The sequence below is a fragment of the Rattus norvegicus genome, chromosome 1 (assembly GCF_036323735.1).
Source record: "Rattus norvegicus strain BN/NHsdMcwi chromosome 1, GRCr8, whole genome shotgun sequence".
NCBI classification, from domain to species: Eukaryota; Metazoa; Chordata; class Mammalia; order Rodentia; family Muridae; genus Rattus; species Rattus norvegicus.
In genome coordinates, this window is record NC_086019.1 from 102,449,664 (window position 1) to 102,466,748 (window position 17,085).

Sequence of the window (17,085 nt, forward strand, 5' to 3'; positions counted from 1 at the left end):
CACCTAATCTCTAGCAAAAACAGCATAATTTTTCAACTTTTACCATTAAATTATTATTTCAAAATGTTTAGACATACTGTATGTTGCGTTTTCTGTGTTTCCCCTTCTGCATACTGTGGTTTATTCTTTAATATCTTTTAATCTGAATATAATAGCCTATGTTTAAGATTTTGGATGCTATCTTGTCAAATAAGTGTTACTGTTTTTCAATTTTGATTCCCTTACCCAATTTTCTTATTTAAAGAGAAAATTAAACTTTAAAAAATTTAGCTGGCTAGAATCATCTGGGCTGGAATCATACAGAGGGCATCTCTCCAAGCCCTTCTGGACTTAGAGTAACTAAAGAGGTGTCAGTTGAAATTTTTATGTCTTCTTTATATTCTGCTTCATATCATCCACTTGTTGTTTTCAATATCCTTTCTTTGTCGTATGTGTTTTACGTTTTTATTAACATGTGGCATGGGAATCTTTTCTGGTGCTCAGTATGCTTCTTGAACATTTATAGGTTTATTCTTTATCTCAAGAAAAAATTGATATTTTTTGTTGAAAGCATAGGATTTAAAATGGGTTTCTTCTCTTTCTTCTATATCTATTATTTTTAGATTTGGTTTTCTCAAAGTATTCCAGATTTACTGTTTCTTTGTTTAAGGTGATTTTTGGATTTAACATTTTCTCTGACTGATAGATTTATTTTTTTCTAAAACATCCCTAATTTTCTCATTTTGTGTCTTCTTTTCTGATTTTATTTATTTCAATGTTTTTTGGCTTTCTTTAAGAGATTTATTCCTTTCCTTCAAGTTTTGTGTGTTTTCCTGGATATCTTATGGGATTTATTTACATTATCATTGAGGACATCCATCACTTTTACATAATCTGTGTTGCAGCCTTTTATTTGTGCTTCAAGCATGCAGAATATTCTGAATCAGATGTGATAGGATAGCTCTGTTCTATTGTATATATGTTACTTTGGCTGTTATTGATTGTGTTGTTATGCCATCACTTAGGTGTCTAGGATTGGGATAATTATATGTCTCAGAACTGATTTTTGAATATTTGTCTTTGTATTTGGGTGTATTGTTACATGATTTATGTTACCTCTCTGGATATTTCAATAGTGTAATGGCTGTGTTTCACTTGCCTGCTCAGCAGTTGTATTCACAGAGAAGGCCTGCTGTTGTTAGAATGAGTAAGGGGAGAGAAATGTAAGAAGGTTCTTGTGATCTGTTGATGGGTTCCAAAAGGATATAAAAATATTCTGCTACAGACATGGAAATTAAACTGAGGGGATTGAATTTCACAGGAAGTAGAAGTGCTTGTAGGTCTGCCTTAGCCTCCATTTTTGCTCTGGGCTGAGTGACTCTTAGAATAGCAGAGGGTTTATATTGAAATTGGTATATGAGACAAAGCAACCAGTGGGGGAGGAAGGCAGAGGTCAAGATATGTGGAATCCAAGGAGATGGGAGCTCAGGGGAACAGAAAGCTGGGGAAATTGTTCTGCTGAAGTGCTTTGAATGATTTGGGAGGATTTGGTCTAGAGAGAGCTGATCACCCAAAAGTGCGGGCAATCCTGAGACTGCAGGGCAGGACAGACTGCCACTACTGCCCACCTTTGCCCACATCCCTGGCCCAAGAAGGAACTGCATAGTGCCTCTAAACACAGGAAAATAGGTGCAATCAGTTACAGGATCTGCACCTGGATCTGAACCAAACCTGTCAAACAGCTCCCTGCACTGAAATTCCATGGGGTGTGGGGAGCTAGACCCTCAGAGGTGCAGGCACCCTTGAGAACCCAGAGGAGACTACTCTCCACTCACATTCCTGACTCAAGAGGAAAATGCCTAGTGCCATCTGTGCCCCCTGTGCACAGGGACCTAGAAGCAGTAGGGGCAGGGCCGTTCTGGTTGCTGTCCTCACAGAAAGCTGAAAGCCAGCCGTCAGGAGCGAATGCACCCCTGAGAGCAGAATACTATGTTCCAAAACTGGCTGAAAGAAAACAGGAATACAGGTCTATAGAAGTGCTGTAACACAGGCCCACAGGAAGGTCAACCCACCATTAGAAACAGTAAGAATGGCTAACACCAGAGACAAACTGATGGCAAGAGCCAACTGCAGGAACCCAAGCAACAGAAACCAAGACTACTTGACATCATCAGAGGCCAGTTCTTCCACCACAGCATACACTGGATATCCAAACACACCGGAAAAGCAAGACCTAGATTTAAAATCACATTTTATTATGATGATGGAGGACTTTAAGAAGGTCATAAATAACTACCTTAAGGTATTACAGGACAACACAAGTAAACAAGTAGAAGCCCTTAAAGAGTAAATCCCTTAAAGAACTACTAGAATGTACTTGGAAACCCAGTGTAGTTAGCAACTGTTAAAAGTGAAATAATTAACTTCTTTCCTTGACTGTTTTTGCAGGGGATAGTTTAGCATGGAAGGGTAAGATAATTTCCTCATTTTATTACAACTCATACTTATGCAGAAACAACAAAAATACTTATCCTTAATCATTTAGAGTTCCATAAAACAATGAATATATTGCCTGGAAGGAGGCAGCTTTCAGTCCTCATCTTATAATCATTATAATGTTATTTCCACTATGTCTTAGAATGCATAGTTATGAAGTGCTTGTGTATGGATAGGTATCACTTACTTCATGATCTTCCACAGTCATATCTGTTGGACTTTGTCACAGATCACGGTTAAGATAACCTTCTTGGGGGCTGGAGAGATGGATCAGTGGTTGAGAGAACTAACTGCTCTTCCAGAGGTCCTGAGTTCAATTCCCAGCAACCACATTGTGGTTCACAACCATCTGTAATGTGACCCAATGTTCTCTTCATGTGTGTCAGAAGACAGCTACAGTATACCACTCATATACATAAAATAAATAATTCTTCAATAAAAAGATAGGTTTCTTGGGATATGAATGACAATGTCACTTTATAATGTATGTAAAACCAAATATTTAGATGGGTTTTGGACTATAAGTAGATTAAGTTCAAGGACAGCATTGAGTTCATCCTTATGTGATACGAAATCCAACCACTATGAATTTCCATGTGAGCTCATAGTACCTTTGACATGAAATACTCCTTTGATAAATCCCTTATGTCCACACTTAAGCTATATGGAATGCCCACAGATATTTTCAGTATTCACAGAATAAGAGAACTTCAGTCATGGATACAAAGTCCTGCACAATTTTATTTTAATGAATATATTTCCAACCATACATAAGGCATATTAATGTGAAAATACACATGATAACAATTTACAATTCAAGATATCATTGATGAAAGGTGGTAGAATAAGTAAATCCTGATTTTCAAATAAAGTGTCATCCTTACATAAGTTAGTTAATGACATAGACATCATGTTTCTTCAGGTTCAGGCGGTGTCTCAGGCAGGGGTCCTGCCGCTCCTGGGCCCTCCCCCATGGGAGCCCAGAGGCCTTATACAGTTTCCTCTTGGGCCAGGGATGTGGGCAGGGGTGAGCAGTGTTGGTGGTCTCTTCCGCTCTGCAGCCTCAGGAGTGCCCACCTGACCAGGCGGTGAGGTCTCTCTCTCTCACGGGGTCTGGGAGCAGAGAGCGACATCATGTTTCTTAAGTAAGTCAAAGATAGACAATACAAAAGCAACAGCAAAATGCTCATAGTAGAAGCAAAGGGAGAAGTTGTGAATATGTAAAAAGCTTGAGAAAATATGGGTAGATTTCCATGATCATTAAAGTAAAAAATAAAACCCAAGATATCAAAGTGGAAATTACGTTCTTCTGAAAATAACCTTGATAAATGTTAGCTCAAAAGTATAAAGCAGAGAAAATCCCTTGATAAGGTTGATAGTGTTCAGAAATATGCAAAGGATAAATGTAATGGAAATATGGCCTCATAAACTGAGGTACATGTTTTTATTTCAAGGTAAAACTCACAAATAGTTAGGAACAGAATATTGAAAAACTATTTTTTTTTGGGTTCTTTTTTTCGGAGCTGGGGACCGAACCCAGGGCCTTGCGCTTCCTAGGTAAGCACTCTACCACTGAGCTAAATCCCCAGCCCCCGAAAAACTATTTTTTAATGCCTAGTAATAGTTCTTTACCTCTGTGTTAACAAATAATGCCATAGCTAAATGTTACAACATTATACTAGTGAAGGAATTAAGCTCCAAGTATACAATGGCATTTTTAGTTTGAAATCATTCAGAGTATTTACCAAATTGAGATTCCCAAGAGATTTTATGAAGATAAGTAAATATGGGTCCAAAATCGGAGAACACCATTTAGGAAATGAATCTCAAACACTAATGCCAGTATTGTACGAAATATAAGTCCAGAATTAGACATGTTTCATAAGGTCACGTCAGAATCAAATTGCAATTATACAATATTGCTCTGAAATGTTAGGACTCATAAAATAGATGCAACAGAGTCACAAACTGCAGGAAAGCATTCAAAGAGAGAGCAAAGGCAGTGGGCTGTTTGATTTTTGTCAGCATAGGCAAAGAGCACAGTATAGATTTGAAATAATGTACAGAATCCTTAAAAATGCCTTTCTGAAACAATAAAAAGAGGTGAATCAGGAAGCACTTCAATCAGCTGGGGATAATTAATATATTAGTGGGTATGTGAACACCTGAAAATTAATTCACTGTCACTTTCATTTGTAAACAGATATGGATCAGTGTGTGAAGTGCCCAGAAAGTCACTATGCCAACGCAGAAAAGAACCACTGCCTCCGGAAATCTGTGAGCTTTTTGGCCTATGAAGAGCCACTGGGAATGGCACTCACCATCACAGCACTGGGCTTCTCTGTGCTGACAGCTGTGGTTCTTGTTGTCTTTGTGAAGCACAGAGACACACCCATTGTCAAGGCTAACAACCGGTCTCTCAGCTATATCCTGCTATTGACACTCTTCATCTGTTTCCTCAGTTCCTTGCTCTTCATTGGACAGCCCAGGACAGCCACTTGCATCTTGCAGCAGACAGCATTTGGAATTTTGTTTACTGTGGCTCTCTCCACAGTGTTGGCCAAAGCCATTACTGTGGTTATTGCATTCAAGGCCACTGTTCCAGCTAGAATGGTGAGGTGGTTAATGGTATCAAGAGCCCCTAATTTCATCATTCCCTTCTGCACACTGATCCAAATTATTATCTGTGGAATCTGGTTAGTTACCTCTCCACCCTTCATTGATCAAGATACTCATGCCGAGCTTGGTCACATCATCATTGTGTGCAACATGGGTTCAACAGTTGCCTTCCACACTGTCCTGGGGTACCTCTGCTCCTTAGCACTTGGGAGCTACACCATGGCCTTCTTGTCCAGGAATCTGCCTGACACATTCAATGAAGCCAAGTTCCTGTCATTCAGCATGCAGGTATTCTTCTGTGTTTGGATCACGTTCCTCCCTGTCTATCACAGCACAAAAGGAAAGGTCATGGTGGCTATGGAAGTATTCTCCATCTTGGCTTCCAGTATAGCACTCCTTGGATTGATTTTTGCACCCAAGTGCTACATTATTTTGTTAAGGACAGAAAAAAACTCCTGTCCTGGTATCAGGCACAAAAAACATTCAAAAAGCAATATCCATTTAAATTTAGTTAAAAATTAAAATTTATCTATGATAGTGGTTTAGTCTAGTGCCACAGCATTGTAAATACCTTATTTAGATATAACAGGATATGATTATGTACACTTGTAGTTCTTTATCTAATTCTATTAAACTCTCTTTGTACTGAAACCATTCATTTTATATTATGTTTTAGGTTCTTTGGATAATTTTTGGAACACAGTTTTAATATGTGCTCCTTTTGGCCTACTGTCCCTTAACTATACTAGTGTGGCATAAACTAATGGATTAAAAAGTGTGTTCCTCCTCATACAAAGTGCTGCTGTAGAAAATGTCTCACCATGTCAGCTTTATTGCATTCATTTTGCCCTTTCAAAAAATATTTATGTGACTGATGTTTATTGACTCCAGACTATTCTATTATATTCTGTATACTCTGTAACTGGACCACTATTACAGCAAAGTGTCTCTCAATATTCAATTTGACAGGTTCTTATTTCCAGTGAACTGAAAAAAAAAACATGTTTTTTAATTATAGTAGAAGTTCCTTCTATTTTAATGTACTGTAAGTCAGGAAAAATGAAGCTTCTTACTGTGCATACCTCCAAGAGATGCCTGAATTGTAACTAGCATCTGTTTATAAACTTAGAGCTCAGGAACAGGATGTGAGTGACTAAGCAGGCATTTCATAATCTGTTATGAGCATACCACATTGTAGAGAGGCATTCAGGTTCAGCTTAGATTAACAAGAGCATTGTGAAAGATGGAGTTAGCAAAATACTACAGCAGAGGTAATATGGAGGTTATATACTTCATTGAGAAAAGTAAAACTCTTTCTTCTTTTTCAATTGGTTATTTCATTTATTTACATTTCAAATGTTGTCTCCACTCCCTGGTTTGCCCTTCACAAAGCCCCTATCTCATACAACCCTTCCCCAAGCTTCTATGAGGTTGCTCCTCGACCTACCCACCCACTCTTGCCTAAAGGCAATAGGCCCCCTTCACTACAGCATTGAGCTTCCACAGGACCAAGGGTCTCCCCTCCTTTTGATGCCACATCAGGCAGAACTCTGCTACATATGCACCTAGAGTCATGGGTCCCTCCATTTGTACTCTTTGGCTGGTGTTTTCTCCCACGGTGCTCTGAGGGGGTCTGGTTGTTAATGTTCTTCTTCCTACGGAGTTGCAAACCACTTTAGCTTTTTTTTTTTTTTTTTGGTTCTTTTTTTTTTTTTCGGAGCTGGGGACCGAACCCAGGGCCTTGCGCTTCCTAGGTAAGCGCTCTACCACTGAGCTAAATCCCCAGCCCCTCTTCTAACTTTTCCTTTTTGGTACCCATGCTCAGTCTAATGATTGGCTGTGAGCATCTGTATCTGTACTGGTCATGCTCTGCCAGAGCCTCTCAGGGGTAATTGTACCAGGTTCCTGTCAACAAGATCTTCTTGGCATCAGCAATAGTATCTGGGTTCGGTGTCTGCAGATGGGATAGACAGTGTGATAGGGTGGTTTCTGGATGGCCTCTCTTTCCACCTCTGCTCCACTCCTTGTCCTTGCATTTACTTTAGATAGGAGCAATTCTAGGTTACTATTTTAAGTTGTGTGGGTGGCTGCACCCCTAACCCGGAGCAGTGCCTAACAAATAGATATGGTGTCTACAGGTTCTATGTCAAGTTTGTTGGGTATTTTGGTTACTGTTGTCACTGTTGGGGCCTGTGAATTTTTGCTTCCCTAGCACTGGAATTTTCTAGTGGCTACCCCCAGTTCCTCATCCCATACCACTACACACGTCCAAACAATTTTATGACCCTCTGTACTTCTCCCTCAGTCTCCTCCTACACCTGATCCCATCCCCATTTTCCCCTCTTCCTCTTCCTTCCCTCCCAGGTTCTGCCCCCCTACATCCCATGATTATTTTGTTTCCCCTTGTATGTACGACTATATCATTCACACTTTTTTCTTCTTTCATCTTGAGCTTCATATGGTATATGAGTTGTATCATGGGTATTTCAAGATTTGGGGCTAATATCTACTTATCAGTGAATACATACCATGTGTGCTGTTTTGTGATTGGGTTATCTCACTCAAGATGATAATTTCTAGTTCCATCCTCTTGCGAGAAAACCTCATGATACCCTCATTCTTTTATTTTCAATTGGATTTTTTTACTTTACATTTCTAATGTTATTCCCTTTCCCAGTTTCTCATTCCCCTCCTTTTCTTCTATAAGGGTGTTCCCCTCTCCATCCATCCTCCATACACAACCCCATCGACATTTCCCTAAACTGGGGAACTAACCTTGGCAGGACAAATGGCTTCTTCCATTGGTGCCCAACAAGGCCTTCCTCTGTTACATATGAAGTTGGAGACCTGGATCAGTCCATTTATAGTCTTCGGGTAGTGGTGTAATTTCTGGGAGCCCTTCTTGGTTGGCGTGGTTGTTCTTATGGGCTCACAAGCACCTTCAGCTCTTTCAGTACTTTCTCTAATTCCTCCAACAGGGGTCCTGTTCTGAGTTCAGTGATTTGCTGCTAACATTTGGCTCTCTATTTGACATGCTCTGGCTGTGCTTCTCAGGAGATATCTATATCCAGTTCCTGTCAGCATCCACTTCTTAGCTTCATCCATCTTATCTAGTTTTGGTGGAGATATATATACACACACACACACACACACACACACACACACACACACACACACATATGGACCACATATGGGGCAGGCTCTGAATGGCCGTTCTTTCAGTTGTTTTTCTAAACTTTGCTTCCATATCCACTACTGTGTATATTTTGTCCCCTTTCAAGTAGTAGTAGGAGCAGCTGCATTTTGGTCATCCTTTTATTGAGCTTCCTGTGGTCTGTGGATTACATCTTGTGTAGTTCCAGCTTTCAGGCTAATATCCACTAATCAATGAGTGCATACCAAGTGTGCTTTTCTGTGATTGGGTTACCTCATTCTGGATGTTATTTTCTAATTTATTCATTTGGCTATGAATTTCATGAACTCATTGTTTTTGACAGCTGTGTAGTACTCCATTGTATAGATGTACCACAGTTTTTGAGTCCATTCCTTTGTTGAAGGGCATCTGGGTTCTTACTAGTTTCTGGCTATTATAAATAGGGCTGCTATGAACATAGTGGAGTGTGTGTCCTTGTTTTACGTTGGAGCATCTTTTGGTTATATGCCCAGGAATGGTATAACTTGGTCCTCAGGTAGTAAAATGTCCAATTTTCTGAGGAACCTCCAGACTGATTTCCAGAGTGCTTGTACCAGTTTGCAATCCCACAAACAATGGAGGAGTGTGCTTCTTTCTCCACGTCCTTGCCAGCATCTGCTGTCATCTGAGTTTTTGATCTTAGCCATTCTAACTGGTGTGAGGTGGAATCTCAAGGTTGTTTTGATTTTCATTTCCCAAATGGCTAAGGATGTTGAACATTTCTTTAGGTGCCTTTTGGCCATTTGATATTCCTCAGCTGAGAATGTTTTCTAGCTCTGTACCCCATATTTTAATAGGGTTATTTGTCTCTCTGAAATCTAACTTCTTTTTTTTTTCTTTTCTTTTTTTTTTTCGGAGCTGGGGACCGAACCCAGGGCCTTGTGCTTGCTAGGCAAGCCCTCTAACACTGAGCTAAATCCCCAACCCCTGGAATCTAACTTCTTAAGTTCTTTGTATATTGGAAATTAGCACTCTATCAGTGGTAGGATTGGTAAAGACCTTTTCCCAATCTGTTGGTTGTCATTTTGTCCTAATGACAGTGTCTTTTGCTTTACAGAAGCTTTGCATTTTTATGAGGTCCCATTTGTCTATTTTTGATCTTACAGCATAAGCCATTGGTGTTTTGTTCAGGAAGTTTTGCCCACTGCACATGTGTTTGAGACTCTTCACCACTTTTTCTTCTATTAGTTTTAGTGTTTCTGATTTGATGCAGAGATCCTTGGTTCACTTGGACTTAAGCTTTGTACATGGTGATAAGAATGGATCTATTTGCATTTTTCTAAATTCTGACTTAAATGGTGAACCAGCACAATTTGTTGAAAATGCTATCTTTCTTACATTGAATGGTTTTCGCTAGTTTGTCAAAGATCAAGGGACCATAGGTGTGTGGGTTCATTTCTTGGTCTTGTTGAGTAGAGTTTTCACTATCCTAGATTTTTTGTTATTCCAAATGAATTTGCAAACTCCTCTTTCTTTTTTTTATTGAATATATATATATTTTTTTATTAACTTGAGTATTTCTTATATACATTTCGAGTGTTATTCCCTTTCCCGGTTTCCGGGCAAACATCCCCCTCCCCCCTCCCCTTCCTTATGGGTGTTCCCCTCCCAACCCTCCTCCCATTGCCGCCCTCCCCCCACCAGTCTAGTTCACTGGGGGTTCAGTCTTAGCAGGACCCAGGGCTTCCCCTTCTGCTGGTGCTCTTACTAGGATATTCATTGCTACCTATAGGTCAGAGTCCAGGGTCAGTCCATGTATAGTCTTTAGGTAGTGGCTTAGTCCCTGGAAGCTCTGGTTGCTTGGCATTGTTGTACATATGGGGTCTCGAGCCCCTTCAAGCTCTTCCAGTTCTTTCTCTGATTCCTTCAACGGGGGTCCTATTCTCAGTTCAGTGGTTTGCTGCTGGCATTCGCCTCTGTATTTGCTGTATTCTGGCTGTGCCTCTCAGGAGCGATCAACATCCGGCTGCTGTCGGTCGGCACTTCTTTGCTTCATCCATCTTGTCTAATTGGGTGGCTGTATATGTATGGGCCACATGTGGGGCAGGCTCTGAATGGGTGTTACTTCAGTCTCTGTTTTAATCTTTGCCTCTCTCTTCCCGGCCAAGGGTATTCTTGTTCCCCTTTTAAAGAAGGAGTGAAGCACTCACATTTTGATCATCCGTCTTGAGTTTCATTTGTTCTAGGCATTTAGGGTAATTCAAGAATTTGGGCTAATAGCCACTTATCAATGAGTGCATGCCATGTATGTCTTTCTGTGATTGGGTTAGCTCACTCAGGATGATGTTTTCCAGTTCCAACCATTTGCCTACGAATTTCATAAAGTCGTTGTTTTTGATAGCTGAGGAATATTCCATTGTGTAGATGTACCACATTTTCTGTATCCATTCCTCTGTTGAAGGGCATCTGGGTTCTTTCCAGCTTCTGGCTATTATAAATAAGGCTGCAATGAACATAGTGGAGCACGTGTCTTTTTTATATGTTGGGGCATCTTTTGGGTGTATGCCCAAGAGAGGTATAGCTGGATCCTCAGCCAGTTCAATGTCCAATTTTCTGAGGATCCTCCAGACTGATTTCCAGAATGGTTGTACCAGTCTGCAATCCCACCAACAATGGAGGAGTGTTCCTCTTTCTCCACATCCTCGCCAGCATCTGCTGTCACCTGAGTTTTTGATCTTAGCCATTCTCACTGGTGTGAGGTGAAATCTCAGGGTTGTTTTGATTTGCATTTCCCTTATGACTAAATATGTTGAACATTTCTTTAGGTGTTTCTCAGCCATTCGGCATTCCTCAGCTGTGAATTCTTTGTTTAGCTCTGAACCCCATTTTTTAATACGGTTATTTGTCTCCCTGCGGTCTAACTTCTTGAGTTCTTTGTATATTTTGGATATAAGGCCTCTATCTGTTGTAGGATTGGTAAAGATCTTTTCCCAATCTGTTGGTTGCCGTTTTGTCCTAACCAGTGTCCTTTGCCTTACAGAAGCTTTGCAGTTTTATGAGATCCCATTTGTTGATTCTTGATCTTAGAGCGTAAGCCATTGGTGTTTTGTTTAGGAAACTTTTTCCAGCGCCCATGTGTTCCAGATGCTTCCCTAGTTTTTCTTCTATTAGTTTGAGTGTGTCTGGTTTGATGTGGAGGTCCTTGATCCACTTGGACTTAAGCTTTGTACAGGGTGATAAGCATGGATCGATTTGCATTCTTCTACATGTTGACCTCCAGTTGAACCAGCACCATTTGCTGAAAATGCTATCTTTTTTCCATAGGATGATTTTGGCTCCTTTGTCAAAAATCAAGTGCCCATAGGTGTGTGGGTTCATTTCTGGGTCTTCAATTCTATTCCATTGGTCTATCTGTCTGTCTCTGTACCAATACCATGCAGTTTTTATCACTATTGCTCTGTAATACTGCTTGAGTTCAGGGATCGTGATTCCCCCTGAATTCCTTTTATTGTTGAGGATAGCTTTAGCTATCCTGGGTTTTTTGTTATTCCAGATGAATTTGCAAATTGTTCTGTCTAACTCTTTGAAGAATTGGATTGGTATTTTGATGGGGATTGCATTGAATCTGTAGATCGCTTTTGGTAAAATGGCCATTTTTACTATATTAATCCTGCCAATCCATGAGCATGGGAGATCTTTCCATCTTCTGAGGTCTTCTTCAATTTCCTTCTTCAGTGTCTTGAAGTTCTTATTGTACACATCTTTTACTTGCTTTGTTAAAGTCACACCGAGGTACTTTATATTATTTGGGTCTATTATGAAGGGTGTCGTTTCCCTAATTTCTTTCTCGGCTGGTTTCTCTTTTGTATAGAGGAAGGCAACTGATTTATTTGAGTTAATTTTATACCCAGCCACTTTGCTGAAGTTGTTTATCAGCTTTAGTAGTTCTCTGGTGGAACTTTTGGGATCACTTAAATATACTACCATATCATCTGCAAATAGTGATATTTTGACTTCTTCTTTTCCGATCTGTATCCCCTTGACCTCCTTTTGTTGTCTGATTGCTCTGGCTAGAACTTCAAGAACTATATTGAATAAGTAGGGAGAGAGTGGGCAGCCTTGTCTAGTCCCTGATTTTAGTGGGATTGCTTCAAGTTTCTCTCCATTTAGTTTAATGTTAGCAACTGGTTTGCTGTATATAGCTTTTACTATGTTCAGGTATGGGCCTTGAATTCCTATTCTTTCCAGGACTTTTACCATGAAGGGGTGTTGAATTTTGTCAAATGCTTTCTCAGCGTCTAATGAAATGATGATGTGGTTTTGTTGTTTCAGTTTGTTTATATAATGGATCACGTTGATGGTTTTCCGTATATTAAACCATCCCTGCATGCCTGGGATGAAGCCTACTTGGTCATGGTGGATGATTGTTTTGATGTGCTCTTGGATTCGGTTTGCCAGAATTTTGTTGAGTATTTTTGTGTCGATATTCATAAGGGAAATTGGTCTGAAGTTCTCTTTCTTTGTTGTGTCTTTGTGTGGTTTAGGTATAAGAGTAATTGTGGCTTCGTAGAATGTATTCGGTAGTGATCCATCTGTTTCAATTTTGTGGAATAGTTTGGATAATATTGGTATGAGGTCTTCTATGAAGGTTTGATAGAATTCTGCAATAAACCCTTCTGGACCTGGGCTCTTTTTGGTTGGGAGACCTTTAATGACTGCTTCTATTTCCTTAGGAGTTATGGGGTTGTTTAACTGGTTTATCTGTTCCTGATTTAACTTTGGTACCTGGTATCTGTCTAGGAAATTGTCCATTTCCTGAAGATTTTCAAGTTTTGTTGAATATAGGTTTCTATAGTAAGATCTGATGATTTTTTGAATTTCCTCTGAATCTGTTGTTATGTCTCCCTTTTCATTTCTGATTTTGTTAATTTGGACGCACTCTCTGTGTCCTCTCGTTAGTCTGGCTAAGGGTTTATCTATCTTGTTGATTTTCTCAAAGAACCAACTTTTGGTTCTGTTGATTCTTTCTATGGTCCTTTTTGTTTCTACTTGGTTGATTTCAGCTCTGAGTTTGATTATTTCCTGCCTTCTACTCCTCCTGGGTGTATTTGCTTCTTTTTGTTCTAGAGCTTTTAGGTGTGCTGTCAAGCTGCTGACATATGCTCTTTCCTGTTTCTTTCTGCAGGCACTCAGTGCTATGAGTTTTCCTCTTAGCACAGCTTTCATTGTGTCCCATAAGTTTGGGTATGTTGTACCTTCATTTTCATTAAATTCTAAAAAGTTTTTAATTTCTTTCTTTATTTCTTCCTTGACCAGGTTATCATTGAGTAGAGCATTGTTCAATTTCCAAGTATATGTGGGCATTCTTCCTTGATTGTTATTGAAGACCAGTTTTAGGCCGTGGTGGTCTGATAGCACACATGGGATTATTTCTATCTTTCTGTACCTGTTGAGGCCCGTTTTTTTGACCAATTATATGGTCAATTTTGGAGAAAGTACCATGAGGAGCTGAGAAGAAGTTATATCCTTTTGCTTTAGGATAGAACGTTCTATAAATATCCGTTAAGTCCATTTGGCTCATGACTTCTCTTAGTCTGTCTACATCTCTGTTTAATTTCTCTTTCCATGATCTGTCCATTGATGAGAGTGGGGAGTTGAAATCTCCCACTATTATTGTGAGAGGTGCTATGTGTGCTTTTTGCTTTAGTAAGGTTTCTTTTACATATGTAGGTGCCCTTGTATTTGGGGCATAGATATTTAGGATTGAGAGTTCATCTTGGTGGATTTTTCCTTTGATGAATATGAAGTGTCCTTCCTTATCTTTTTTGATGACTTTTAATTGAAAATTGATTTTATTTGATATTAGAATGGCTACTCAAGCTTGCTTCTTCTGACCATTTGCTTGGAAAATTGTTTTCCAGCCTTTCACTCTGAGGTAATGTCTTTCTTTGTCTCTGAGGTGTGTTTCCTGTAGGCAGTAGAATGCAGGGTCCTCGTTGCGTATCCAGTTTGTTAATCTATGTCCTTTTATTGGGGAGTTGAGGCCATTGATGTTGAGAGATATTAAGGAATAGTGATTATTGCCTCCCGTTATATTCATATTTGGATGTGAGGTTATGTTTGTGTGCTTTTATTCTCTTTGTTTTGTTGCCAAGACGATTAGTTTCTTGCTTCTTCTAGGGTATAGCTTGCCTCCTTATGTTGGGCTTTACCATTTATTATCCTTTGTAGTGCTGGATTTGTAGAAAGATATTGTGTAAATTTGGTTTTGTCTTGGAATATCTTGGTTTCTCCATCTATGTTAATTGAGAGTTTTGCAGGATACAGTAACCTGGGCTGGCATTTGTGTTCTCTTAGGGTCTGTATGACATCAGTCCAGGATCTTCTGGCCTTCATAGTTTCTGGCGAAACGTCTGGTGTGATTCTGATAGGTCTGCCTTTATATGTTACTTTACCTTTTTCCCTTACTGCTTTTAATATTCTTTCTTCATTTTGTGCGTTTGGTGTTTTGACAATTATGTGACAGGAGGTGTTTCTTTTCTGGTCCAATCTATTTGGAGTTCTGTAGGCTTCTTGTATGCCTATGGGTATCTCTTTTTTTAGGTTAGGGAAGTTTTCTTCTATGATTTTGTTGAAGATATTTACTGGTCCTTTGAGCTGGGACTCTTCACTCTCTTCTATACCTATTATTCTTAGGTTTGATCTTCTCATTGAGTCCTGGATTTCCTGTATTTTTTGGACCAGTAGCTTTTTCTGCTTTACATTATCTTTGACAGTTGAGTCAATGATTGCTATGGAATCTTCTGCTCCTGAGATTCTCTCTTCCATCTCTTGTATTCTGTTGGTGAAGCTTGTATCTACAGCTCCTTGTCTCTTCTTTTGTTTTTCTATATCCAGGGTTGTTTCCATGTGTTCTTTCTTGATTGCTTCTATTTCCATTTTTAATTCCTTCTACTGTTTGATTGTGTTTTCCTGGAATTCTTTCAGGGATTTTTGCAATTCTTTCAGGGATTTTTGCGATTCCTCTCTGTAGGCTTCTACTTGTTTATTAATGTTTTCCTGTGTTTCCCTAAGGGAGTTCTTCACGTCTTTCTTGAAGTCCTCCAGCATCATGATCAAATATGATTTTGAAACTAGATCTTGCTTTTCTGGTGTGTTTGGATATTCCATGTTTGTTTTGGTGGGAGAATTGGGCTCCGATGATGGCATGTAGTCTTGGTTTCTGTTGCTTGGGTTCCTGCGCTTGCCTCTCGCCATCAGATTATCTCTAGTGTTACTTTGTTCTGCTATTTCTGACAGTGGCTAGACTGTCCTATAAGCCTGTGTGTCAGGAGTGCTGTAGACCTGTTTTCCTCTCTTTCAGTCAGTTATGGGGACAGAGTGTTCTGCTTTTGGGCGTGTAGTTTTTCCTCTCTACAGGTCTTCAGCTGTTCCTGTGGGCCTGTGTCTTGAGTTCACCAGGTAGCTTTCTTGCAGCAGAAAAGTTGGTCTTACCTGTGGTCCCGAGGCTCAAGTTCGCTCGTGGTGTGCTGCCCACGGGCTCTCTGCAGCGGCAGCAACCAGGAAGATATGTGCCGCCCCTTCCGGGAGCTTCAGTACACCGGGGTTCCAGATGGCCTTTGGTGTTTTCCTCTGGCGTCCGAGATGTGTGTGCAGAAAGCAGTCTCTTCTGGTTTCCCAGGCTTGTCTGCCTCTCTGAAGGTTTAGCTCTCCCTCCCACGGGATTTGAGTGCAGAGAACTGTTTATCTGGTCTGTTTCCTTCAGGTTCCGGAGGTGTCTCAGGCAGGGGTCCTGCCGATCCTGGGCCCTCCCCCACGGGAGCCCAGAGGCCTTATACAGTTTCCTCTTGGGCCAGGGATGTGGGCAGGGGTGGGCAGTGTTGGTGGTCTCTTCTGCTCTGCAGCCTCAGGAGTGCCCACCTGACCAGTCGGTGAGGTCTCTTTCCCACGGGGTCTGGGATCAGAGAGCTGCTGCACGCTGGGATCCACGGGTGTGGGACTTCCGGTAAACACAGGACGTGCCCGGTCCTAGAGGAATTCTGCCTCTGTGTGTCCCGATTTCACCAGGCAGCTTTCTTGCAGCAGACAAGTTAGTCTTACCTGTGGTCCCGAAGCTCAAGTTTGCTCGCTGGGTGCTGCCCACGGGCTCTCTGCGGCGGCAGCAACCAGGAAGACCCAAACTCCTCTTTCTATTTCTATAAAGAATAGAGTAGGAATTTTGATGGGGATTGCATTGCATCTGTAGATTGATTTTGCCTATCTTTACTATATTATTTCTGCCAATCCATGAGCATGGAAGATCTTTCCATCTTCTGAGACCTTCCTCAATTTTTTTCGTCAGAGACTTGACCTACCAATCTTTCACTTTCTTGTTTACAGACATATCAAGATATATTATATTATTTGTGACTATTATTAATGGTGTCATTTCCCTAATTTCTTTCTCAGCCTGTTTATCCTTTGAGTAGAGGAAGGCTACTGATTTGTTTGAGTTAATTTTATACCCCAACACTTTGCTGAAATTGTTTTTCAGGTTAAGTAGTTGTCTGGTGGAACTTTTGGTGTAACTTAACTATACTATCATATCATCTGCAAATAGTGATATTTTGATTTCTTCCCTTCCAATTTCTATCCCTTTGATGTCCTTTTGTTTTCTGGTTGCTCTGGCCAGGACCTCGAGTACTATATTGAATAAGAAGGGAGAGAGTGGGTAGCCTTGTCTATTCCCTGATTTTTTATTAGATAGATTTCTTTACCTACATTTCAAATGTTATCCCTTTTCCCATTTTCCTGTCCATAAGCACCAATCCCCTCCCTCATATGGGTATTCCCCCCATAGATCTGCCTTACTCCCCCCA

The 17,085-nt window shown here is 40.3% G+C and overlaps 1 protein-coding gene across 3 annotated transcripts in view; it reads left to right on the forward strand.

Moving 5' to 3' along the window:
• The window catches only part of Vom2r37 (vomeronasal 2 receptor, 37), a 61,666-nt gene extending 55,057 nt beyond the window's left edge, over window positions 1–6,609 (forward strand). For 2 of the 3 annotated variants that reach the window (XM_039091454.2, XM_039091443.2), the window contains one exon: window positions 4,679–6,609. In XM_039091454.2, coding sequence (XP_038947382.1) covers window positions 4,679–5,616 — 938 coding nt within the window. In that variant the 3' untranslated portion in view covers window positions 5,617–6,609. The remainder of the gene's footprint in view (window positions 1–4,678) is intronic. The other variant, NM_001099487.1, reaches the window with a different exon arrangement.
• The last annotated feature ends 10,476 nt before the right edge of the window (window positions 6,610–17,085 follow it).